Source organism: Phoca vitulina, unplaced genomic scaffold (assembly GCF_004348235.1).
Source record: "Phoca vitulina isolate PV1807 unplaced genomic scaffold, GSC_HSeal_1.0 scaffold5, whole genome shotgun sequence".
Taxonomy (NCBI): domain Eukaryota; kingdom Metazoa; phylum Chordata; class Mammalia; order Carnivora; family Phocidae; genus Phoca; species Phoca vitulina.
Window position 1 is genome coordinate 78535037 of NW_022589708.1, and position 27274 is coordinate 78562310.

Sequence of the window (27274 nt, forward strand, 5' to 3'; positions counted from 1 at the left end):
CGGGCTGGTACCGCCCACTGTCCTAGTTTGGGGTAACCGCGCACGCGTGGCTTGTGAGTGGACGATCCTGGGCGCCAAGGTGGGGTAGTTTCCGCGCTGCTCCGCGGCTTCGGAATCGGTTGTTGTTCTTACTCTGTTTGTCACCCTTTCTCCAGTGCAGTAAAGGAGGAGGGGTTTCAAATAGTGGTGTCTGGGGATGGCAGGAGAGCTGCAGCCGAGCCGGGAGGGGAACCTGGTTGCTGTTGTGTGAGACGACCGGGGCTTAGGCAGTCCAGGCGCGGGGAAGAGTTAACCCCCAGGCCAGAGCAGCACGAGAACTCCCTTCCGATCAGAAACGGGACTGGGCCTACTGCCCTTTACTTCTTTGCCCCGGACGTTCGAGCCTCCACACTTGTCTCCTGGGGCGTTAGGAGGCAGGTCTTCTGCTGGGCGCGGGGTGTAAAGTGGAGTAGACTAGGCCCCAGCTCCCCAGGGGAGACGGGAAACTTGGCGGTGCAGAAGGGCAGTAGCGTCTTAGTGGTACAGGGATCATAGTAAGGGACCTAGCTGGGGTGGGGGACACTTTCCGGGGGGGAAAAGGGGGGATGTGTAAGACCAGAAGGGTATCTTGACAGGGGTTGTGGTTACGTGGAGGTATACAAAGCAGTTCATCGTGTTGTAGGTTTATGATCTGTATTAAACTGTAGGTAAATTTTACCTTTTTTAAAGTTAATTTTTTAAAATAACAGGATAAATGGAATTTTGGAAAATAAGAGGGAAGAAAGCATTTTAGGCAGGGGTAACTACAGATGCAAAGATGAAAATGAAAGGTTATGGCCCTTTTCTGACAGTAAATGGGATTAAGGGTAGAGTCTAGGGCAATATGCAAAACTATTTAGGAAACATCTAGGCCATTCTTACCCATTTGCAGAGGGAGCCTCACAAACTACCTCAGGTTTCCCTTCCCTCCTTCCACACCCCCCACCCATTTACTCAGGAGTCTGGGATGGGTCCCAGGTTAATGCTCTTTCGACTGAATCACGCTGCCCCGGCCAAAATAACTTGCAGACGGCAATATGATACTGTGTGAATTTATACAGTGGGGGAAGGAGTGGCTTGCTTTAGTAAATTTGATATATGGAAATTGAATTTTATACATTTGAAATGTGATTGGATTTACACATTACTTTCTAGGATTACATTAGTTATATTGAGTTAAGTATTTAAAGAAATAGAAAGTAACCACAGTCCATTAGGAGCCTACTGATGCTGCACATAAATGTGTCCAGCCCTTTGCTCATGCTGTTCCTTCTGCAGTCCTCACTCTTCATCTTTTCTTCTCCCTCAAGGCCAAGTTAAAGTGCCACCTGCTGTTTCACTTCTATTCTCTGCCCACACATGCTCTTCATTTTGATCCCATTGCACTAAATGGTGGTGAATGGTGCTTTTCTAATAGAGGGCTCACCACATTATCACAATCATTTGTCTTATTTCTCAACCATGGCACTGTAGACATTTGGGGCCAGATAGTTCCTTCTTGTGGAGGGTTGTCTTGTATTTGCCAGCATTCCTGGTCTCTACCCACTAGATACCAGGAGCACCCTCCCCAGTTCTGACAACCAGAAATGTCTCCAGACATTGCCAAATGTTCCCCTTCTGGGGCAGGCGGCCAGGGGGTGGGGTGGTGGTGCAAAATCTATGAGAACCACTGATCTCATGTATGAGCCATATAAGGCTTAGCATCAGTTTAATAATAATATGACATAGCACTTTCCAACTCTTCTGGACTTGAAAATCTCTTTCACATCAATTTCATAAACCCACTTAGAAAATTTTTATTTTGGGGGCTCCTGGGTGGCTCAGTCATTAAGGGTCTGCCTTCGGCTCAGGTCATGATCCCAGGGTCCTGGGATCGAGCCCCGCATCGGGTTCCCTGCTCCGCGGGAAGCCTGCTGCTTCCTCTCCCACTCCCCCTGCTTGTGTTCCCTCTCTCGCTGTGTCTCTGTCAAATAAATAAAATGTTTAAAAATTTTTTTCTTATTTTTTAAAATTTTTTTAAAGATTTTATTTATTTATTTACTTGACAGAGACAGCAAGAGAGGGGACACAAGCAGGGGGAGTGGGAGAAGCAGGCTTCCTTCTGAGCAGGGAGCCCGATGCGGGGCTCGATCCCAGGACCCTGGGACCATGACCTGAGCCGAAGGCAGACGCTTAACTACTGAGCTACCCAGGCGCCCCCACTTAGAAAATTTTTAAACAACGCTAAAGATGTGATGAAGTAGTAACTTAAGTAAAAAAGTTAGTATATTGAAACTAAAGTTCATTTAGTCTGTAGCAATGTTTATTACATAAGCAGATTTAAGTTTTTCCCATTTAACAAGTGATGCAATCTTGAACTCACTTTAATAAGGTAGGAATCAGTCTATGATTGCTAAAATTGCAGCCCCCTCCATTCTCCACATGTTTCTCCATTGATCTTAACCATCATCCAACACATTTTATTTCTGTTGCCTGTAGCCTGTGCCTCACTGGAATATAAGCTCCAAGAGGACTGGGACTTTGATTTCCATCACCAAGAACACTGCCAAGTACAAGGCAATACCTCAATAAATGATTACCAAATGAGTGGATTTGGTCAGCTTTAAGATAAAATTTTATTTGGGGACAAAATTCATGCTAAAATATAGATTGGAGTATAATTGCCTTTTACAGCTGTGAAAGTAGACAGTTTTCTTAAACTGCTTTTTGGAATTCTTTATTTTGTATTTAACATCAACTGGTTTCTTTTTATGGTTTTCAGGTTTTATTTCAAGCTGCAGTTTGAAAGCCCTTCTCCACAGATGGAGCTGTGGAAAGTGCTTAGCACTAATAAATAAAAATTCAGATTTTCCTGTCTGTATCAGGGATATATGTGTGTACATGTGCCTATATGAATGTACATGGACATGCGCACACACGCACATATATGTACACACATACATTAACACACATACTTTTTGTCATTTACCTCTTCTAGACAGTATCATGGTGTAGCTTTGATCAGGAACTGGTTGTACACTTCAACTCTGCCAGGAGACCTTGGATTTTAATAGTTGCCTGATTCTTTTCCTGAATGAAAGGAACTCTTAATCCTGTAACCAAACCAAAATGAGACCTTTTTAGTAGGTTGCAGATCAGTTTGCTATATTTTCTTAGTCTTTCTTGGTTCGGCATGCACAACACACTAATCTTTGGAATTTCCAGCTGGAAATTCTCCAGCCTGATAGCTCCTGGTACGCTTTCCTAAAAATTTATTCATTGTGCTTTCTGCAGTAAACTAAAGTTGCTCATTCAAAGCCTTCATACCATTGCTCAGTGGGACTGCTGCAGACATCTCTATGATGATTTAAGTTATTTTTATTCTAAATTATAACCTCAAAGGCAAATAACTCATCCTGCTTTTAATTGTTCCACAACTATAGAACTTAACACATTCTCGAGCGCCTGGGTGGCTCAGTCGTTAAGCGTCTGCCTTCGGCTCAGGTCATGATCCCAGGGTCCTGGGATTGAGCCCCGGATCGGGCTCCCTGCTCCGCAGGAAGCCTGCTTCTCCCTCTGCCACTCCCCCTGCTTGTGTTCCCTCTCTCACTGTGTCTCTCTCTGTCAAATAAATAAAATCTTTAAAAAAAAAAAAAAAGAACTTAACACATTCTCAAATTAAATATAAACAAAACTATAAAACAACAAAATTCAAATTAGTTCGTTGTGAACGTTGTTCACAAAGAATTAGTAGGCAATTCTTTTGAGATTATTCCTAATTTACTTGAAACTATATAATGCATCAGTTCTTTTACCAACCACTTGATGGAAAGGCTGTTTCCTCTACCTTCAATACTCTTTTCCTTTCTTTGCCTACGGGAGAACTTACTCTTTAGATCCTAGTGTAAGTATCACTTCTTCAGGGAAGCCTCTCATAACCAGAGTCATGACAACAATCTCATTACCTTACCTTAACAGCCCATTGATATCCACTCTTAATAACATTTTCCCCCAATATTTTTATTGTGATAATATACATGTAACATAGAATTTACCATCTTAACCATTTTTAAGTGTCCAGTTCAGTAGTGTTAATACATTCACACTGTTGTGCGACAGTTGCCACAATCCATTTCCAGAACTCTTTTCATCTTGAAAACTGAAACTATATACACATTAAACAACTTCCCATTTCTCCCATCCCCCAGCAACCACCATTCCACTTTCTGTCTTTATGAATTTGACAACTCTAGGTACCTTGTATCAGTGGAATCATAGAGTATTTGTCTTTTTGTAACTTTTTTCACTTAGTATAATGTCCTCAAGGTTCATTGTATATTGTAGCATGTGTCAGAATTTCTTTCCTTTTTAAGGCTGAATAATATTCCTTTGTATGTATATCCATTCATCTATTGATAGACACTTGGGTGTTGGTCTCTTAAATCATGTAAAAAACAAAAAACAGAGTTACAAATTGAAGTTACAATAATACTAGCTTTTACAATTGCCCATATATTTACCTTTCTGAGATCTTTATTTCTACATATGGCTTTGAGTCACTGTCTAGTATACTTTCATTTTAACTAGAGGACTCACTTTACCAATTTTTGCAGGGCAGGTCTAGAGGTAACGAACTCCCTCAGCTTTTGTTTATCAGTGAATGTCTTAATTTCTCCCTCACTTTTGAAGGACATTTTCATCAGATACAGGGTTGTTGGTTGATTTTTTTTTTCTATCCAGCACTTTGAGTATATCAGTCCACTCCTTTCTAGCCTCCAAAGTTTCTGATGAGAAATCTAATGATCTTATTGGTGGTCCCTTTTATGTGACAAGTGCCCTCTCTTGGTGCTTTGAAGATTCTGTTTTTGGCTTTTGATAGTTTTATTATAATCTGTGGGTGTTTTGAGCTTATTCTACTAAGGAGGTCATTAAGCTTCTTGGACGTTTATAGTTCTATATTCACCTGATTTGGGAGTTTTCAGCCATTATTTCTTCAAATAATTGCTTTGTCCCTTTCTCTTCTCTTTCTGAGACTCCCACAGTGTGTATTTTGGTCTACTTGAGAGTATGCCCTTAGGTTCTGTTCACTTTTCTTCAGTTTTTTTTTTTTCTTTCTTTCTTTTCCTCAAACTTAGTAATTCTAATTATCTTATCTTCAAGTTTGCTGATTCTTCTGTCTAATCTGCTTTTGAATTCCTCTAGTGAATTTTTCATTTCAGTAATTGTTAATTCTTAGCTCCAGAATTCCCTTTTGGTTTCTTTTTATAAAGTTTTCTATCTCTATTGATATTTCCATTTTGTTCATACATCATTTTCTTAGCTTTTCCCACATCTTCCTTTAGTTCTTGTAGCATGTTTTAAAGTCTTTGTCTAGGGCACCTGGGTGGCTCAGTCGTTAAGCATCTGCCTTTGGCTCAGGTCATGATCCCAGGGTCCTGGGATCGAGCCCCGCATCGGGCTCCCTGCTCTGCGAGAAGCCTGCTTCTCCCTCTCCCACCCCCCCTGCTTGTGTTCCCTCTCTCGCTGTGTCTCTGTCAAATAAATAAATAAAATCTTTAAAAAAAATAAAATAAAAATAAAGTCTTTGTCTAGTAGGTCCAGCATCCAATCTTTCTCAGGGATGGTTTCTGTTGATTTACATTTTTCCTTGGAATGGGCTATACTTTCCAGTTTCTTTGTATGCCTTGTGATTTTAGTTGTTGTTGTTGTTGAAAACTGGATATTTGAATCTAATAATTTGGTAACTCTGGAAATCAGATTCTCCCCCTTCCCAAAGATTTGCTGATTTTTATTATTGTTCTGTTTATTATTTGGAGGTTTTGTTGTTGGAGGGCGTCTGTGCTGAGTATCAGCCTGAGGTTGAAACTTAAGGTCTTCTCAGGTTTTTGTCTGAGCCTCCACCTCTTCCTGGGAAGACTGTAAGTGACTTTCTAAATTCCCCTGCATAGGGGCGCCTGGGTGGCTCAGTCGGTTAAGCGTCTGCCTTCGGCTCAGGTCATGATCTCAGGGTCCTGGGATCGAGCCCCGCATCGGGCTCCCTGCTCCGCAGGAAGCCTGCTTCTCCCTCTCCCACTCCCCCTGCTTGTGTTCCCTCTCTCGCTGTGTGTCTCTGTCAAATAAATAAATAAAATCTTTAAAAAATAAAAAAATAAATTCCCCTGCATATGCAGCTGCTTTTTATAATGATCTAGTCCTTAAATGTTTGGCTCCCAAAAGGAGAAAAAGAGAAAAAATAAAGCGAAGAAAGAACTGCTGGCCCTTTAAATCCTCTCAGAGTTTCTTCAGCTGGAGGTGGAAGGTAAGGTCAGCAGTGGGAGCCTTGCCATATGGCTGCCTGACTCTCTCTCTGCCTCCACAAGCAGAAGCAGCAGTTAGTGATCACAACACATATTAGTGTCCCCAATATTTGAAGGACACAGCCCTTATTCTCTACCTTGTTTCCCACAAATTGCATACACACTGCTCCTGGGACTTTGTAATTGTGTGTTCTTAGGTTTTGTATTTGTTTATCTGGCATCAGGTAATTACAGGGCCAAACTAGTGGCCAGAGTTATTTACATCTTCCCTGCAAACCAGCTTTCATGGGCCCATCAAGGTCATATCACAAACCTCCCAGCCACACACTGTAGAGTATGTGTTTTTACTCTGTGCCCAAAGGGGACATCCCCACCTAATCCTTCCCGCCCATCTTAGCAGTAAAGGTAGAGTTCCAGGTCTCTCTCTGCTTCCTTGTCCCCACATGTGACAACTTTTGTGTGGCCCTTCATGGTGTACCATGCCTCTCTCTCATTTCTAGGGGAACTGTGAATAATAAACACTTCTTGTAAGGGCATTGATCTCTCCGTGTCCTCACTCAGTCACCTCGATATATTAAGACCAAACACAAAACAGAATCATGTGCACAGCTTCCTGACACAGGAATAAGGAGTGGGGGATGGGTAGCCACTGCTGAGCTAAGTGCCAAAACTGACTGAAATTAACCGTAACTTGAGCCTTCCTTTGGAAGTTGCAAGCCTTTGAATAAACTCTAGAGTTCTAAAATAGTTACATCAGACATACTGTGCCAGTACAGCTATCTAGGTATGGAGATAGTCTTCCCAGAATCCTCTAAAAACCTTTATACACACCCTTTTTCACCATTCATTCCCATGGATACCACTTAGACATTGTCAACTCCCACAACAGTCTCACCTCTTTCTGACCACTTTATGTTGAGGCTATAAAATGGTGGTTCTGCTGCATGGATGATTCACTGCATTGCCTATAGTTGTTACAGTGATAACTATTTCATCAAATCTAAGATGCCATGGATAATAAGAATACCATCACTTTAAGAAAACATGCCCACAATTAAACTTATACACCCTCATTTTAAAGTCATGTCCTGATTTTAAGTTGTTAGAATGAGAAAAAAATAAGTGAAGGATACTTGGACCTCTCTGTATTAGTTTTGCAACTTCCTGTGAATCTGTAAACATTTCAAAATATAAAGTTTAGAAATGAGAATTGGGTCAGAAAGTAGGAATAGCCTTATATCCAGAATATCTGATTCTTTCCAAAAGGGGATTATACCAACTTAAATTATTAACCAACTTAGAGAGAGTACCAATATCCCTACATTCTCATCAGCATTTCCATTCTTTCAGTTTACTTGTTTTATTTGTCCACTCTTATTTTGGCCATTTGTTTCTCATACTGAGGATATAGAAGCTAATCAAAATATTGATAAGTGGTTTGGTGCTGTGATTTGTCTGATGTTTATATAAACAAAGCTTTAGTCTGAAAAAAATGTAAAACTGTACACAGCTGTTCATAGTACTTTATTCATAATAGCCAAAAACTGGAAGCAATCTTAATGTCCTTCAATGAATGAATGTTTAAATAAATTTTAGAACCAGTATGTCAGTTTCTATTTTAAACTCACACATGCACGCAGGTGCATGCAAACACACATACACACACACACACACACACACACCCTGATTGGATATATTGAATGTATTGATCAATCTGGGGAGAATTGACACCTTAATAATACTAATTCTTCTAGTTCGTGAGCATGGTATGTCTCTCCTTTTACTTAGGTCTTCTCTGATTTCTTTCAGCAGTGCTTTGGAATTTTCAGTATCGAGGTCGTACAGTTTTTATGATAAATATACACGTAAGTATTTTTTATGCTATTTTATGGGAAATTGCTTTTTTTGGGGGGGAAATTGCTTTTAAGTTCCATTTATTTGCTGCTAGAATACAGAAATGCAGTTTATTTTTCTGTATTGATCTTGTACTCTGAGACTTCAATAAACTCACTAATTCTAGTAGTTTTTGTTGTTGAAGTTGGTTATGCTTCCTTAAAATTTTCTAAAAATAAACTTTATCATAGAATAGTTTTAAGTTTACAGAAAAATTGTGAAGATTGTGCAGTGAGTTCCTCTGTACCTATACCCAGTTTCCCCTATTATTAACATCTTGGCAGTGACTGTCTATTGTGTTTTGCTTGTTTTTGATGACTCTTAATTGGGGTTTGTCTGATTTTCAGTCATGCTTACACTGCGATTATGTGTTTTTTGGGGGGAAGACCATGGAGGTGAAGTGCTGTTTTCATCACCACATAATCACGGCTGCATGCCACTGATAATGAATTATCACCATTGATGTTGACCTTGATCACCTGGATGAGAGTAGTGTTTCCTTAGGATTTTCTCTGTGAATAATCATGTCTACAAATAGGGACATTTCTTCCTTTCCAATCTTTATGCTTGCTTGTTTTTTGTTTTGTTTGTTTGCATTCTTGAATTAACTGGAAAGGCTAGGATAATGTTAAATGAAAGTGGTGACAGTGAATATCCTTCCCTTGTTCCTGAGCATAGAAAGCATTCAATGTTTCACCACTAAGAAAAGTATGAAGCTTATGTGTTTTGTGGGTTCCCTTTTTCAGACTGAAGTTCGCTTTTATACCGAGTTTGCTCAGTTTTTAACATGAATGGATGTTGAATTTTGTCAAATGCTTTTGTAGTATCCATGCAAATGATCATATGGCTTTTCTCTTTTAAACTGTTAAACTAGGAGTCAGCAAACTTTCTGTAAAAGACCAGGTAGTAAATATTTTAGGCTTATCATAAAAACTACTGTAAGCCATATGTAAACCAAAGGGTGTGGCTGTTTTCCCAATAATTTGGTTTGCAGAAACAAGCCACAGGCCTGATTTGGCCTGTAGGCTGCAGTTTCCTGTAGCTAAGATTGTTTGCTTAATCAAACTTAAGTCAGGCTCCTAAACCTTCTAGGCCCATCTGTGCACTTCTTTGTAAAATCTAGTTTTAGCAAGAAGCTTGCTAAATCAGTTTCACCAGAAACCACCACCCCTCTCCGCCTCTGATATCTGATCACCCTCAGTATCTGATCAAGAATTGAACCTGGTTATGTACTGACACGTTTTCATGTTAGATTTAATCTGGCTTCATTAAACAAGTTGGGAAGTATTCCTTTCTCCTCTGTTTTCTGGATGATAAAATTATCAACATTTCTTTAAATGTTTGATAGAACTCATCAGTGAATTTGCTCAGCCTCGAGTCTTCTCTTTGGGAAGGTTTGGTAACAAAATTAGTCTATCTTTGATAAATGTAGGTCGATATGCTTCTTTAAATAATTTAATTTTATTTGTTTTTGAACTTTATATAAATCTGTCATAGTGTTTATACCTTTGTTTTGCTCCTTCTCTTCCTAGAGGGGAAATTGCTTGTTCATAGAGGGCTTATTTATATTTCTAGATAATTTGTGTGACCAGATGTTTTATTAACAAGCTTTTACAGGTGAGTCTTTGATGAAGAAAGGAAAGAAGGAATCAACAAGCTATTTGTACTTCATGAAAATACATTAGTTTGTCAGTAGTTGGTATATACATGGTTTTTAGGTGTTTTTTTGTTTTTGTTTTCTGGTTTTAGTTTTTGTTTTTTGGTTGTTTTTTGGATCATAGGTAGAATGGCTAGCTCTTTGATTTTGAAAAGGAGAACAAAAGCAGCATCTAGCAGGCATTTCAATTTTTAAAAAAATACTATTTAGAGAGAGCATGAGTGGAAGGGGCAGAGGGGAGAGAGAATCTCAACCAGACTCCATGCTGAGTATGGAGCCCGACAGGGGGCTGGATCCCAGGACTCTGAGATCGTGACCTGAACCGATTAACTGACTGCACCACCCAGGCGCCCCGGCATTTCTCATTTTAAATGGCAGCTCAGCATCTCTTGAACCCTTTTGCTATAAGCCTGGGGAATTTGCCAGTTTCGAATGCTGTTTTACCAGCTGCCCTTGGTGGCGTAGGCAGGAGGCCAAGATTGTCAATCAGATACACCCCCATAGGCCTTGGAGGAGGAAGGGAGCAACGTGATGAAGCTATTGAATAATCTTTGCTGATTTTCAACACATCACTTGCTGTACACTTTAGACATGTTTTAAAAAGCAAATAGGATGCTGGTTTTATGCTCTTAGATAACTTAAGATTTAAAAATGTGTTTGGTACCGTGTAGTAAGGAATTTGACCTCAAAGAGAGGTTTGGCCTTTGCCACGGCCCTTGGGAGGTAACCTGTAAACACTTAAACTTTCCCAAGTTGTGGGAAGGTCTTTGTTATTTATGGAAGGCCCTCAGGCCTTATCAACCCTACCTCCTGGTTGGGGGAGCTGGAGACTGACTTCAGCCGGGTGGGCCATCATTCAGTCACTCATACCAACATAGTGAAGCCTTAATAATAGCTGGACACTGAAACTCTGCAAAGCTTCCCTGGTTGGCGGGACCCCACGCATATTGTCCCACATCTGTGCCAGGAGGGAGATGCATCCTGAGGGCACTGGGAGCTTCCTGTTTGGAACTCTTCTGGACGCTGCACTGTGCATCTCTCCCTTTGGCTGGCTCTGGTTTGTATCCTTTCCCTGGATTAAATATATCTGTGAGTACAGTTGCTGTGAGTGGAGTTCTGTGAATCCTTCCAGCAAATTACTGAACATGAGGGTGGTTTTGGGAACCTCCCGAACTTGGAGTGGTCAGGAGTCTTGGGCAGACTTTGCTGTCTGGACCAGGGCTGTGCCTTAACTTCTCAGTCTGGCTAATTCCGGTGGTACCACAAGAAGTGATTGGCCTGGCCATCAGTTCCTGCAAGACCCCTTCCTTTTCTCCCTCCCTGTGTTTTACTTCTTCCCGTTCTCCTTGTCATTCCTTTAAATTTCCATACCTCTTTCTATTCCCCTCCTTTAACTGTCCTTCACTTGCCCTATCAATAACACCCCGAGCCTTAGATCACCTGAACAGTGACATTCAAATTTGGAATAATCTCTGATTCAGGGGATCTACAGTGAAGTGTGCACATATGACAATTGGGGGGCCAGAAGAAAGCAAAATGTCTTTAGATATTTATGGTAAAAAAATTCATTCTGGGGTGCCTCGGTGGCTCAGTCGTTAAACGTCTGCCTTCAGCTCAGGTCATGTTCCCAGGGTCCTGGGATTGAGCCCCGCATCAGGCTCCCTGCTCCATGGGAAGCCTGCTTCTCTCTCTCCCACTCCCCCTGCTTGTGTTCCCTCTCTCGCTGTGTCTCTCTCTGTCAAATAAATCAATAAAATCTTTAAAAAAAAATTCATTCTGCCAGGAGTCTTAAAAATGCAAGAATCTCAAAAGAAGAAGATAGCAGGAAGGGAAAAATGAAGGGGGGGAAATCGGAGGGGGAGACGAACCATGAGAGACAATGGACTCTGAAAAACAAACAGGGTTCTAGAGAGGAGGGGAGGTGGGAGGATGGGTTAGCCTGGTGATGGGTATTAAGGAGGGCACGTACTGCATGGAGCACTGGGTGTTACACGCAAACAATGAATCATGGAACACTACATCAAAAACTAATGTTGTACTGTATGGTGACTAACATAACATAATAAAATAAAATGCAAGAATCTCATTTGTAAAAACTGAACACATGTAAAGGAAAAGCCTGCATTTATTGAGCTGTAGTTCAATAGGAGACCTCTGTAGATGTTTGATCTCAGAAATTTTAAATACGAGTTTCCCTTATTAAACCCACTTCCAGTTTGGATCCTTGCTGTGAGATAAAAAATTTCTAAATTGTTATTTGATGGGAAAGGGAAAAATACCCCCACAACACCTTTGCTTATTTATTTGCAGGTTATAGACAATTTGTGAAATGAGTGACTCTGATGATGACGATATCCCCCGGCTGTCTTCCCACACCTTAGCAGCCCTCCAGGAATTTTATGCTGAGCAGAAGCAACAAAGTGACGCAGGCAGGGATGATAAATATAACATTGGAATAATAGAAGAAAACTGGGTAAGTAAATGCATTCCACATCTCTCAGGAAGTATGGGTGCAGCACTGATTCCATACCTGTCTATATCTGTCCATACCTGTCTGCACCTGTCCACACCTGTCCATACCTGTCCACACCTGTCCGCATCTGTCCATACCTGTCCGCACCTGCCCATACCTGTCCACACCTGTCTGCATCTGTCCGTGCCTGTCTTCACCTGCCCACACCTGTCCTCATCTGTACCTGTCCACACCTGTCCATACCTGTCCACATCTTTCTGTACCTGTCTGCACCTGTCCATACCTATCCGCACCTGTCCGCACCTGTCCAATCTGCCCTGTGTTTGTCTGCATCCCACTTCACACCCATGTTTGTCTCACCTGCCTCTCAGGAACTGATAGCCTGTCTGGGGAGCTAAGACAAAAAGCAGCCCATGATTATTTAAGACAGTATAAATGTAGATTTTCCTGGTTCTGACCATCAGGCTAGTTGGTGGTCAGACAAGGGGACTTTTCAGATAAGGAAACAGCATGTTAGTTTATGACCAACACAAACTTGTGCTTCCTTCTTGTATACAGATGGTTTCTGTTGGTTTTTATGGAGCCCAGCATCCTTGTGGAAGGGGTAAAATATATCATTGCAGCAAATGGGGTAGCTAAACTTAAACATGCAAAAAAAAAAAAAAAAAAGATGAGAGGGAGTTCTAAAGAAGATATTAATAATTTCTGGTGCATAGAGTGTATTTTAATTATATTTTTGTGGTCTAAATAAAAATAGGAATTAAAAGAGAAAAAAAAATGAGTTGAGGAAAACCAACCTGCGCTGGAACCTGGCAATTTAAAATTTTGAAGGAGATAGTTGAGAAATAGATGAAGCTTGGGTTTTCTGTCTGTGCACACCCCTCAATAATGGATGTCTCTCTCTGTCACTTTGGAACTAGAAGGAATCTTTTGTATGCCTTTTTTTTTTTTTTAATAGCCTTTTACATTTTGTGTCAAGTTTGGATCTCTTAAGTTGTATAAAATTCTCCTATTTACCATCTGTTTGAAACTGACTGATAAAAATATTTCTTTACATTTACACTAAATGTTCTACCTACGCAAAAGCCTCTTTCTCACAATTTCCCTTCTTTATGTGTCTTTGTTTTCTGGTTTGATGCTTCTGTATGTAGTAAATGTCAGAGACTTGAAGTACCTCATTTTTCTTTTTCTTTCCCCGCTGTTTAATGTTTGAAGCACTGTGTGTTTTTTTCTGATTCTAAGAGTAATCCATGGTTGTTGTAGAAAATATATAAAAATATGAACACAAAAATAAGTTTTTCCTAATCCCAATACTTAAGAATTAAGTATTTTTATAATTTTGACACTTTCTTTGGTTTGATTTATCAAATTGAGAAAATTTCCTAGGAACCAAAAAAAAGAGAGAGAGAATGATGCAAGTATTGGAGAGAAAACATTATAAAACTTGAGGATAAATCCAGGAGGCTCAATATTTAACTAAATGGAGTTAGAAATATAGAACAGAAAACAAAAGCAGGGAGGAAATCTTCAAAGATTAATATTAGAAAATTTCCAGAACTGCAGATCCTTACTAAGACACATGGTTACATGACTGTGAAAATTCTGTATGCAGGTGACAAGATCTTAGAACCTTCCAGAGGAAAAGCAGGCCACCTACAAAGTCTCAGGATGAGTCACACTGTACTTCTTGATAGCTTTGTTAGAAACTAGAAAAAAGTGGAGCAGTGTCTTCAGTATTTGGAGTAAAATTTTGTTCAGCCTAGAATTCTGTACTCAGCTGAGCTATCAATCAAACATGAAGATAAAATAAAAAACATTTTAGAAATGGCAAGTCTCATGGCATTGACCTCCCATGCACTGCTTCCCCAAGGCTGCCAGAGAATGTTGGAAGAATTAGAGGTGGGCTCAAAGAAACAAGCAAATGATACATGTATTAAGTCTAGGAAAAAGAAAAGGTAACATACTAGAAGGAAATGGAAGACCCACATTGAACATTGACAATGATTTTAACCAAAACAGGTTACAATTATATGGGGAGGGGACGGGATAGGAGAAGGTGTGCATGACAGAGTGAAATCCTCGTCTGCCATAATGTAAAGTGGATTAATCAAGAGAAAGCATTTAGGGGTACCTGGCTGGCTCAGTTGGAAAAGCATGGGACTCCTGATCTTGAGGTTGTGAGTGCAGACATTACTTAAAAAAAAATAAATAAATAAACTTAAAAAAAAGGGAGCTTTTAAAGCATAATATTTGGAAATATGGGAACAAATAATAGGGGAGCCAAGAGTTCAAAGATGCTTCTGAGGAGTGGAGCTCAGTGGCAGGGAGATGGGGGGCAGGGACTTGTTTTTCTTTGTAAGCCTAGTAGTGCTTTTGACTTTTAAAGCCATGTTCATGCAACACACTGATTAAGAGGAAGATTTTTATTTTTTAGAAGGGTATGAGGAAAGCCAAAACACACAGCTGTGCTCTGACAATGTGGACTAAGGGAGAAGGGCAGCTCGATAGCCAACTGCCAGAAAACTCTCCCATCTCCCAGATCAAGTTGAACAGAACTCCCTGCATACCGTGTGTGGTGTGCTAGGGGCTTTCCTCCAGCTTCCTAAGCAAAGAGAGTCAGACCTTGGTATTTTCCTGCAGCTAAGAATGATTAGACATAGACATAGTTCATATATTATATATCCAAATGAATAGGTACAGTACACCTTTGGAAATGTTTATCCCCCTTGGTATTTCTAGGTCAGCAGTCACATAATGTGCAAATATTAGCAGTTTTACTTCATTTTTGACTGTTACTCATTTATTTTCTTTCATTAATGCAAAGGCTAGATCCTGCAGTAGAATGTTGAATAAGAATATTGAGGGGCGCCTGGGTGGCTCAGTCATTAAGCGTCTGCCTTCGGCTCAGGTCATGATCCCAGGGTCCTGGGATTGAGCCCCGCATCGGGCTCCCTGCTCCATGGGAAGCCTGCTTCTCCCTCTCCCACTCCCGCTGCTTGTGTTCCCTCTCTCGCTGTGTCTCTTTCTGTCAAATAAATAAAATCTTAAAAAAAAAAAAAAAAGAAAGATCTATTTTTTCCCCATAAGAGAAAAGTCAAGAATGTCTGCTTTGAACATTCTTTTTTTTTTTTTAAAGATTTTATTTATTTATTTGTCAGAGAGAGAGAGCACAGGTAGGGGGAGCGGCAGGCAGAGGGAGAAGCAGGCTTCCCGCTGAGCAGGGAGCCCGATGCAGGACTTGATCCCAGGACCTGACCTGAGCTGAAGGCAGACGCTTAACACTGAGCCACCCAGAAGCCCCATGAGTTTTTTTTTTTTAATCATGAAGCAGTGTTGAATTTTGTTAAATGCTCTTCTTTTTGCATTTATTGAAATGATCATATGTTTTGGAGACATTTTTAAAGCTGGATTTGAGAGCCATCAGCATACACTGGCAGCACACTCGTCTACTCCCACCACTTGCTCCCAGCCCTCACATTCCAGAGGAGGCCTATTCTCCAATTCCATTGCAGAGGAATCTACTTTTTCCATTAAAATTTTACCCCTTTTATATATTAAGTAAGTGGATAATTAAGGATCACTAGAAAGTTAAAAGAAAGTCATCAATCAGCATAAAGAGAAAGAGCAAGATGACAAACAACTTACCCCCTGAGGGAAAAACAAGTAACTCAGGAAACATTCATAAGGTAAAGACAGAGGCCTGTGGGGGGGGGGGGGGGCGGGGGGAAGGATCACAGACTGGGTTTTGCTGCCCTCATCCCTGTGTTGTCGGTTAACATGTTCTTCTATCTTCCATATTTGTGATTCTGCTAATTGGTAGTTGAATCTAGAAGCTTAATCAGATTCAGGTTCAGTGTTTTGGGCAAGAGTCACACAAAGGTGGGAGTGTGTTCTTCTATCAGCAGCAATACTGACTGATTGTCTCCTTTTGTGATGTCTGCAGCCCCTGATGCTCAGCGCCTAGATTCTAGGAATTACTTAGAGCCTTCTGTTAATTTAAAATAATTTTAAAGAATAATTAATTTATAAAAAAACTGGTAAAAAATATGCACACCAATATGGTAGATATAAATTAAAAGGACAACATTTATGGCGGTTCTAAAATGATTTCGACTCATTGCTCTGTTCCAGCAGCTGAGCCAGTTTTGGTACAGTCAGGAAACCGCTTTGCGACTTGCAAAGGAAGCGATTGCAGCTGCTGGAGAAGGTGGCAGGTGAGATCCGGAGTTGCTCTCTCTTTCGTCTTCTGATCTAAAGTAATATTTGAAATGTCCTTCCTAGTTGAGCAATGGTTTGTAAGAAGCCTGAACCCTAATCTGCAAAGGCGGTAAGCCATGGTTTGCAGAACATGACAGATAAGATCTTCTCCAGACCTGAGTTTAGGGACACACAGAAATCCACTCGTAAGATGTCCTCCCTCTGTTTTTTATTTCAGTGTTTTCTAACGTGTTTCTTACCTTTATACCCCTAGAGTTTGCTTTAAAAGAAAAAAAAAAATCTTAATGTTATTTGACTTCTGAAGTTTTAAGAATACAGGTTTCGAGGCACCTGGCTGGTTCAGTTGGTGGAGCATGCAACTCTTGTTCTCAGGGTTGTAAGTTCGAGCCCCACATTGGGTGTAGAGATTACTTTAAAAAAAAATTTTAAAGAAAAAGAACACAGGTTTTCTCGGGGCGCCTGGGTGGCTCAGTTAGTTAAGCGACTGCCTTCGGCTCAGGTCATGATCCTGGAGTCCCTGGATCGAGTCCCGCATCGGGCTCCCTGCTCAGCAGGGAGTCTGCTTCTCCCTCTGACCCTCTCCCCTCTCATGTGCTCTCTCTCTCTCTCTCTCTCTCTCTCATTCTGTCTCAAATAAATAAATAAAATCTTTAAAAAAAGAAAAAAGAAAAAGAACACAGGTTTTCTGTTTTGTGACTCAGTTTTTATTTCCATCATAACTTTGTATGCACAAGATTTAAAGTCAAATGGTGCCACAGGCTTGTTCAAAAAAGAAAACAACCAAACCAGTCGCTTGTTGCCCCCTTCTGTGCTCCCCCCCCCCCCGTGCTCCCTTTCATTGGATGCACTGGGTATTTACAACCGTATTTCTGAGTACATGTTCATATTGGCACTTCTTGATCTGTCTGTCATTTGTGGACATTATTTCTTGACTTCTCACTATGGAGTGTGAGGATTTAGCTCTCTCTCTCGTACTCCACACGCATACATGCTTTCTGTCTACACTTCCGATAGATTTATATCCTAATTTTGGTTAGAATAGGGTTTATATTATGCCACCACAAATGTTCCTTACAGCTGAGCCTTATACTCTTCCTTTTCTGTATGATTTTTCATTTTCCTGAAGATAGTAATTCTTATATTTTATGTATGTCTATGTTCATATCACGAATTAACTCTCACCCTCTCCTCCAGTTATGTGAACCTCCTATCCATTAATTCAGACATGTTTCAACTCCATGAAGAAAGTTATTTCTGAGGCTTTACAAGCTGCTCTTATCTGGACTAGTTGATTTCTAGTTTTGCTACCAGTCTTACCTTGGTGTCTCCCTTCACCGGAGCCCTTTTACCTCTGTTTTGTTCTGGATTCCTGTTTCCTGTACCCCAATTCTTAGTTTACAGCCTTATCTTGGTTGGTCCATCCTTCAATAGCTTCGCAGAAAAGGTACACCTGAGGGAAACGTTTAAACCTTTCATATCTGCAAGCTTTTTTATGCTGTCCTTCCTCTTGACCGTGATTGTGTTGTTGGGTATCTCTTCTAGGTTTTGAGGACATTGCCTCACTGCCTCCAAGTTTCCCTAGGTGCTGTGAGAAACTCAGTGCCTTTCTGATTCCTTGTAGGAAACCTGCCCACTGCAAGCTCAGGGTTTTCTCTTAATCCCAGTCCTTGGTGTGTCTTGCTGTGACACTTTCATCTCCTGTACTGGGGGAAGAACCCTTTCATTCTCTTAACTTAGGCCCTTCAGTTTGGGGAAAGGTTTCTTTTTTTTTTTTTTTTTAAGATTTTATTTATTTGACAGAGAGAGACACAGCGAGAGAGGGAACACAAGCAGGGGGAGTGGGAGAGGGAGAAGCAGGCTTCCCGTGGAGCAGGGAGCCCGATGCAGGGCTCGATCCCAGGACCCTGGGATCATGACCTGAGCCGAAGGCAGACGCTTAACAACTGAGCCACCCAGGCACCCCTGGGGAGAGGTTTCTGCCATAGTTGTGGAGGCTCGGGATAGGGAAGAGAATTCTGGGAATGAGTTTCTTCTTTATTAAATAGACCTTTCAGTGAGTCCTCCTGTTTTTAGCCCCATCTTCACCCCCACTTCTTGAGTTACCTGGTTGTGCAGCTTCCTGAGCCTTTGGGGGTGCTCTGATGTAAACCGGGGTGCTTCTCAGCTTACCTGGCCGCCAGTTTAGGACTTGGTTTCTTGGGTCTGCTGAGCCAAATCCCCCCATCCATTTGCTTTTCTGCTTCTTAAGGGGTTTTTGTTTGGTTGGTTGGTTGGTTGGTTTTTGTAGTTTGGGTCTCCTCTCGAGTTCTCTTTGCTCTTGGCAGTTTATGCTTAAGCAACAAAACGAAATTGTACTTGTTTTATTTGGTAGGCCTTCATGAGGGAGCAAATGTAAATGAGTGTGTTATATCTGCCATCTTTAACTGGAAGTCCCTAAGTTTTTCATTTTGCTGCTCTTTTTCTTTTAAATTATATGTAGATATTTATTAGGTTTTTCTTAATGACAGTGTTTTTACACATACTTTTTTCCATGCATATAAGGGCTTTGGAGGAAGTTTTTTATTTTTTCTGAAAGGCATCTTCAGTATTTTTAGGAGCTGTGTCATAATATTCCACATTAATAATAATGGTAGCATTTATTGAGCCCTTACTGTGTGCCCTGTCCACTGTATACATGCTTTACGGGGGGTCATCCCGTTTGATGCTCCATTATACTCCCCATTGTAAAGAGAGACTCCGAGGCCCCCCAGATGGTGTCTCCTGCAGAAGGTCACCCACTGGTGAGTGGCAGAGCTGGGGCTGTTGCAGGATAAACAACACCATCTCCCCCAAGTTTATCGCCATTCCACTCTTAGTCCCTCTTGCACCCCAGATCACTTTCCTTCTGCCCTAAATACAGCTTTGGAATTTCATGGTGGAGATCTGCTGGTGACAAACTCTCAGATTTTGATTGTCTGAAACTATCTGTATCTCACCCTCTTTCTCAGAAGATACTTGCATTGAGCATCTGAGCCGGGCTCGCTGCTTGTTATCTTTGAGCACAATGAGGACATCGTTCCGTCCTCTGCTCTCTCTGCCCCCCAGAGCTCTGGCAGCAGCCTGGGCTGGGGGCTCTGGTGGCCCTTGTCTGTCCGGGCTGGGACATGTGTGTTTCTCACAGAAGTGTATGTGACATCGCCGGGTGTATCACACGCTTCAAGTGCACTGGGGCTGAGAAGCCTTTTTAAGCTGGGCACAGGAACCCGACTGGTACATGGAACACGGTCTCTGTTCAGAAATGTATCTCACAGTTTTAAAGCTGTGTCTAATTTTTAAAAGGGTTACTTTTTTGTATGATGATATAAATGATGAAAATCTAAAAGTTACAAAGAGGATTTAGGAAAAAGTCAACCTCCAGGGCCCTGGTTCCCCTCCATGGGGCAGTGGTCTCTGGCTCTGTGCATCTCCCAGAGACCACCGGTGCATCTGTAAGCATATGTTCTTATACCCAAGAAAGCTTGGTTTCTGTTGTTCAACATAGTACTGGAAGTCCTAGCCTCAGCAATCAGACAACAAAAAGAAATAAAAAGCATCTCAATCGGCAAAGACGTCAAACTTTCACTCTGCGTAGACAACATGATACTCTATGTAGAAAACCCCAAAGACTCCACCCAAAACTTGCTAGAACCATACAGGAATTCAGCAAAGTCACAGGATATAAAATCAAGGCACAGAAGTCAGTCATTTCTATACACTAACAATGAGGCAGAAGAAACAGAAATCAAAGACTTGATCCCATTTACAATTGTACCAAAAACCATAACATACCTAGGAATAAGCCAAACCAAAGAGTTATAGGATCTGTACTCTGAAAACTATAGAACACTTATGAAAGAAATTGAGGAAGACATAAATGGAAAAACATTCCATGCTCATGGATGGGAAGAGCAAATACTGTTAAAATGTCTATGCTACCCAAAGCAATCTACACATTCAGTGCATTCCCTATCAAAATACCATCAGCATTGGGGCGCCTGGGTGGCTCAGTTGGTTAAGCGACTGCCTCCGGCTCAGGTCATGATCCCAGGGTCCTGGGATCGAGCCCCGCATCGGGCTCCCTGCTCTGCGGGAAGCCTGCTTCTCCCTCTCCCACTTCCCCTGCTTGTGTTCCCTCTCACACTGTCTCTCTCTCTCTCTGTCAATTAAATAAATAAATAAAATCTTAAAAAAAAAAAAAATACCATCAGCATTTTTCATAGAGCTGACTCAAATAATCCTAAAATTTGTGTAGAACCACAAAAGACACTGAATAGCCAAAGGAATGTTGAAAACTAAAGCTGGAGGCATCACAATTCCGGACTTCAAGCTCATTACAAAGCCATAATTATCAAGACAGTATGGTACTGGCACAAAAACAGACACATAGATCAACGGAACAGAATAAAGAATCCAGAAATGGACCATCAACTCTATGGTCAACTAATCTCTGACAAAGCAGGAAAGACTGTCCAGTGGAAAAAAAGACAGTCTCCTCAATAAATGGTGCTGGGAAGATTGGACAGCCACATGCAAAAGAATGAATCTGGACCATTTTCTTACACCATGCACAAAGATAAACTCAAAATGGATGAAGGAACTAAATGTGAGACAGGAATCCATCAAAGTCCTAGAGGAGAACGCAGGCAGCAACCTCTTTGACCTCAGCCACAGCAACTTCTTTCTAGAAACATCACCAAAGGCAAGGGAAGCAAGGGCAAAAATGAACTATTGGGACTTCATCAAGATAAAAAGCTTTTGCACAGCAAAGGAAACAGTAAACAAAACCAAAAGACAATCAACAGAATGGGAGAAGATATTTGCAAATGACATATCAGATAAAGGGCCAGTATCCAAAATCTATAAAGAACTTATCAAACTCAACACCCAAAAAACAAAAATCCAGTCAAGAAATGGGCAGAAGATATGAACAGACATTTTTCCAAAAAAGACATACCATGGCCAACAGACACATGAAAAAGTGCTCCACATCATTCGGATCAGGGAAATACAAAACAAAACCACAATGAGATCCCACCTCACACGGGTCAGAATACCTAAAATTAACAAGACAGGGAATAACAGATCCCGGGGGAGGATGTGGAGAAAAGGGAACCCTCTTACACTGTTGGTGGGAATGCAAACTGGTGCAGCCACTCTGGAAAACAGTATGGAGGTTCCTCAAAAAGTTAAAAATAGAGCTACCCTATGACTCAGCAATTGCACTACTAGGTATTTACCCAAAGGATGCAAACACAGTGATCCAAAGGGGCACATGCACCCCAGTGTTTATAGCAGCAATGTCCACAATAGCCAAACTATGGAAAGAGCCCAGATGTCCATCAACAGTTGAATGGACAAAGAAGATGTGATATATATATACAATGGAATTTTTTTTTTTTAATTTTTATTTATTTGACAGAGATAGTAGGAGCAGGAACACAAGCAGGGAGAGTGGGAGAGGGAGAAGCAGGCTTCCCGTGGAGCAGGGAGCCCGATGCGGGGCTCGATCCCAGGACCCTGGGATCATGACCTGAGCCGAAGGCAGACGCTTAACCATTGAGCCACCCAGGTGCCCCTATATACAATGGAATATTATGCAGCCATCAAAAGAATGAAATCTTGCCATTTGCAACAACATGGATAGAGCTAGAGGGTATTATGCTAAGCAAAATAAGTCAGAGAAAGACAAATACTGTATGATTTCACTCATATGTGGAATTTAAGAAAGAACAGATGAACATAGGGGAAGGGTGGGAAAAATAAAATCAGATGAAAATTGAGAGGGAGACAAACCATGAGATACTGGACTCTAGAAAACAAACTGAGGGTTGCTGGAGGGGAGGGGGGTTAGGGGGATGGGGTAACTGGGTGACGGGCATTAAGGAGGGCACGTGATGATGGGCACCCGGGTGGCTCAGTTGGTTAAGCGACTGCCTTCGGCTCAGGTCATGATCCTGGAGTCCCAGGATCAAGTCCCGCATCAGGCTCCCTGCTCAGCAGGGAGTCTACTTCTCCCTCTGACCCTCCCCCCTCTCATGTTCTCTCTCTCTCAAATAAATAAATAAAATCTTTAAAAAAAAAAAAAGGAGGGCACGTGATGTAATGAGCACTGGGTGTTATATGCAACTGATGAATCACTAAATTCTACCTCTGAAACTAATAATAATAATAAAAAAAAGGCATGGTTTACACTTACTCCTTGAGTATCTTGCAGGGTAATGACTACATAGCATTCCATTTAATAGATGTTTAATAGATATTCAGCTCAGTAATTCAATATTTAGGTTACTTCTAGCTTTTTAGTAGTTGGTTTTAAAGTTAAATGTTGGAGCACTACCCATTCGTAAACTAGGGATTGCTTATAATGAAACAGATTCTTCGGTTTCCTTACACAAAAAAGAAGCAGAAATTTAAAGTAGCTTGTCTGCACTGAGGTTGAATTTTAGGGTATCTGTGGAAAACAAGTTATTGAGGCAATCGTTTGGGGTTTTCTTCTCTAGATTATGAATATTACAAAGTAACTTCAAAATACTTAATTTGAGACTAAAAGTATTGGAAATAAATGTCAAAACAAGGACCAACATGAAAATAATAAGCAAATTTAAGCCTTGGGCTATCTAACTTTCTTCCTAATGTGTTCCTAATGTCTTACATTTTTTACTATAAAAAAGCACAGTTATTCTTTCATACCTTAAAATTATGAGTTGCAGGATTTTTAAACACCAGATTCCTTAAAAGTGAGGTAGTATAGTTTTCTCTCAAAATTTACTGCCTTTACATTAGCTTGCACTCTGATTAAAATCAGAATGCAAGGACCTGTATTTTCTTAGAGAAGTAGTTGTTACTTAACACCGTAAGCTATCCATTAAAGATCTTTCATGAGTCTGTTCCTTTTGTTTTCTAGAATAGCCTGTGTGAGCGCCCCCAGTGTTTACCAGAAACTGAGAGCCCTACACAGAGAAGACTTTTCTGTATACATCTTTGAATATGACAAAAGATTTGCTATATACGGAGAGGAATTTATCTTCTATGATTACAATAATCCATTGGATTTACCTGAAAAAATTGCCGCACATAGTTTTGACATCGTAATAGCAGATCCCCCCTACCTTTCCAAGGAGTGTCTCAGAAAAACATCAGAAACCATCAAGTATCTGACTCAGGACAAGATTCTACTGTGCACAGGTAGGTACCTGATTGTGCGTCTCAGGAACATTGATGACGGGATATTCCAGCCTTAGGTTTCAGGAGTTGGAAGAGATCTCAGAACTCAAAGCCTGAATCCACCTACTGTGTGACCCTACACAAGTTGCATAACCTCTCTGTGCCCGGGTTTCCTTATCTGTAAACTGGGACTGGGAATACTACCGGCCTTTCAGCGTCACTGGAATTAAGTGATATGATACACGTAAAGTGGGGTCTGGCCCTTGGTGAGTGGGCTGTGTTATTTTTACTCCTCATCAGGAATAGTAGCAGTATTTGATCCAGCCTCTACACTTGATGAAAGAGAAACGTGGAATCGATAATGTTAAAATGAATTGCCTAGGGTTACAGAGCTAGACATTGGATTAGATTTATTTAATCAGCAGAAGAGTTTTCTTACTGGTGAGAGTCATGTACTTTCTGAAGGTGGATATTCAGAGGGTTGGTGGAGAACCAGCACATTAACTCCTGGTCAGCTATGTTGGGGGGCTGCTCTCCAGGCCCCAGGGTGCCGCTTGGGCTGCCGAGGCCCCTCAGGCTGGGCTGGGCAGGGAGCTGGAGCTGCAGGGAGTCTGTTCTCTGTTGTGTTGGAGAACTGTCAAGAAGGTGACTGTGGTTCTCCCAAGTCATGTTTACTTAAGGCTTATTAATTCAGCAGTTGTTTGCTAGCCGTTTGTTTGGTGGACAGCCTGGCGCTCTGACCTCGTGGAGCGCACCTTTTAGTTTTAGGGGATAGGTTAAAAACTATAACAGAACAGACGGAAGAGATGAATGACCGATTCTGGTAAGTGTAGTGAAAGAATCAGAGAAGGGCGGGGTGGGCACTGAGATTGATGGGTGCCCTTAAGGTGGGGCTGGAGGGCTCCTGGAGGAGCAACATTCCAGTTGAGACCTCAAGGGGCGGCCCCTGGGTGGCGGCGATGGGAAGAGGTTATAATTCCAGGAACCAGTGTCTGAGAGCCCCCTGGAGTTTTCCTCCTCTCCCTGGTTCTTGGAGGGATGCGAGGAGCACCGCTGAAGCCGGGGGAGGGGCGAGGGGGCCCCTACAGGTGATGGCCCCTGTTGGGACTGGCCTTTCAAGGTGGCAGCCACCAACTGACAGGACCCAGTTGGCCTAAAGAAGTGCGCTTTCACTTTGTGCCGAAAGGGCTTTAAGGCGGGAGTGGAAGCAGGCCCCCCGCGAGGGTGTGTCCAGCCGAGACCGTGGTCAGGACGAGGTGTGGCAGTAAAAGGGAGGGCGGGGAGTGGAGTAAAGATACACTTGGAGATCAAGGCGGAAGAGCTCGCTGTGCTCAGAACGTGGAGAGAAGGGAAGAATCCGGGATGAGCCCAGGGTCTCGGGCCTGGGCTGGCTAGAGAAGCGCTTCCTGCGATGGGTGTCGTGGGAGAGGCTCTCCAAGGCCCCCAGGGGCGTGTCCAGAGCGGTGGCCACATTCCAGGCAGTGGGTGAGACTCGGGAGCACTCAGCCAGAAGCTGGTGTGAATGTGTTCCCGTGAGTTTGCAAGGTCAGGTAGTACTGAGAAGCGGCGGGGGAGGGGGGGAGTCTTGACTCAAAATTGGAAAACACTAGTTCTTAGTAATTATTTACTTTCCTTATGTTACTTTGTGGAATATAACTTTATTTCTAAATTTTTCTAAGTGACTCCGTTTTGCAGAGGTAGGAAAACCATTTATTAAATGAAAAAGGGAAAAAAGTAGCTAATTTGCAAATATGTTGAAGAAAGTAAAAAGGGATATAAAGAATTGGCCTTCCCCTGTATTTGTTGAGTGATATTGTCAACTTACTACAGGCTTTCAGGCTTTGGGTTCACTGGGTTTGTTCCCTTCAGGTGCTGTCATGGAAGAAGAGGCAGCAAAACTTCTTGGCGTGAAGATGTGCAAGTTTATTCCAAAACACACCCGGACCCTGGGAAATGAGTTTCGCTGTTATGTGAATTATGATTCTGGGCTAGACCATGAAATCTAAATGCAGATAGTAATATAATATGTAAAGGATCCTGTGTGACATTTCTCTCATTATTTCCTTGGTAGATTGAAAAGTTATAACCTCCACCCCTCCCCTGCAAAGTGGGGCTCTCCCTGGCCTAATTTTCAAAATAAAGAATATAACATCTCATTATGACTTCCTGACTGCCGGCATCTCTAGAACTCGGCATGCTTTTGCCAACTTGAATCCATGGAATTATAGTGGGAAGAAATCTTAGAACCTATCTAAAATCTGCTCTCCTCACCTAAGAACAGGTAAAAAACTGAAGTACAAACAGCTTAGTGGCTTGGCCAAGACCTGAATTAGGACCTAAGCCTCTGCCTCAGGCCATCTGCCCCCTTAACACGGGCCCGTTCCGACTCTACCCAGTGGACCGCTGATTGTTCACGGCAGCTTTCCTGGGGTGTTGTAGGACTTGTGAAGGGGCCCGTCATCTGCTCCAGCCCCTCAAGGAGACACGACTTGCCTCCATTAAAGAAGTTGAGAATCCTTGGAACTAGGATCTGGAAGCCTCCCGGATGTTTCCTGCTTGCCCCGGTTCTTGGCGGGACGACAGGCACGTAGCCCAGGTGCCCTCTGCGCGCGCACCGCCCCTGCAGCCTCGGCTAAAGCCACAGCAATGCGCCAGGCCCCGGAGAAACTGAAACTGCCATGTGCAAACCAAACACTATAGCAGAAAGGACGTGAGAAGCATGCTAGACTGTTCTATTTCAAAAATTATCCATCATTCATCCACACCACCGCACATTACTGATACCTGCAACTTGGATGGCTTTCAAGAGCCTTGTGCTGAGTGACAAAAGCCGGTCCACAAAGCTTACATACTGTGTTTCTATTGATGTAACATTCTTGAATGGAGAGCAGATTGGTGGTTGGCAGAGGTTAAGGGGGTGCGGGGGGGGGGGGGGGGGGACGAGCAAAGGGAGATCTTAGGGGAAGTGGAGCTCTTGTGCATCTTGATTGTGCAGTGGTTACACACAGCTCCACGGGGGGCATTACACAGGACCCGCACACGCTCGCAACACTGGTGAACTCTGGGTGAGGGCTGTGGGTGGTGCGCAGCGTCCAGTTCCTGGGGCTGGTTCTGTGCTTGGTCAAGGTGTTCTCATTGCGGGCAACTGGGTAAAAGACACACAAGACCTCTCTGTAGTGTTTTTGCAATTTCCTGTGAATCTAGAATCATTTCAAAATAAAAACTTTAAAAAAAGGGGGGGTGAAGAATAACACTTCCCCACCTCAGGTGACTTGCTTTGCTAACAAAACATGAAAGGAGGGGCGCCTGGGTTGCTCAGTTGGTTAAGCGACTGTCTTCAGCTCAGGTCATGATCCTAGAGTCCTGGGATCGAGTTCCACATCGGGCTCCCTGCTCAGCGGGGGGTCTGCTTCTCCCTCTGATCCTCTTCTCCTCCCGTGCTCTCATTCTCTCTCTCTCAAACAAATAAATAAATAAGTAAAATCTTAAAAAAAAAAAAAAACATGAAAGGAAGTGCCAAGTAGAGCTTTATTTTCTCTCTGACATGGCTACCGGCAG

At 42.1% G+C, this 27274-nt stretch overlaps 1 protein-coding gene across 4 annotated transcripts; it reads left to right on the forward strand.

The window, feature by feature from the left end:
* Window positions 1-26616, forward strand: EEF1AKMT1 (EEF1A lysine methyltransferase 1). 4 transcript variants are annotated; one of them, XM_032403376.1, is made up of 6 exons: window positions 1-79; window positions 8103-8158; window positions 12154-12316; window positions 16448-16530; window positions 23457-23737; window positions 25586-26616. In XM_032403376.1, exons 3-6 carry the CDS (start codon window positions 12173-12175, stop codon window positions 25720-25722), a joined length of 645 nt encoding a protein of 214 aa, XP_032259267.1. In that variant the 5' UTR covers window positions 1-79; window positions 8103-8158; window positions 12154-12172; the 3' UTR covers window positions 25723-26616. The 4 variants fall into 4 exon arrangements, with proteins under 4 accessions (XP_032259267.1, XP_032259270.1, XP_032259269.1 ...); XM_032403379.1 differs by having other exon boundaries at window positions 12-79; window positions 16451-16530; XM_032403378.1 differs by having other exon boundaries at window positions 34-79; window positions 8082-8158.
* The last annotated feature ends 658 nt before the right edge of the window (window positions 26617-27274 follow it).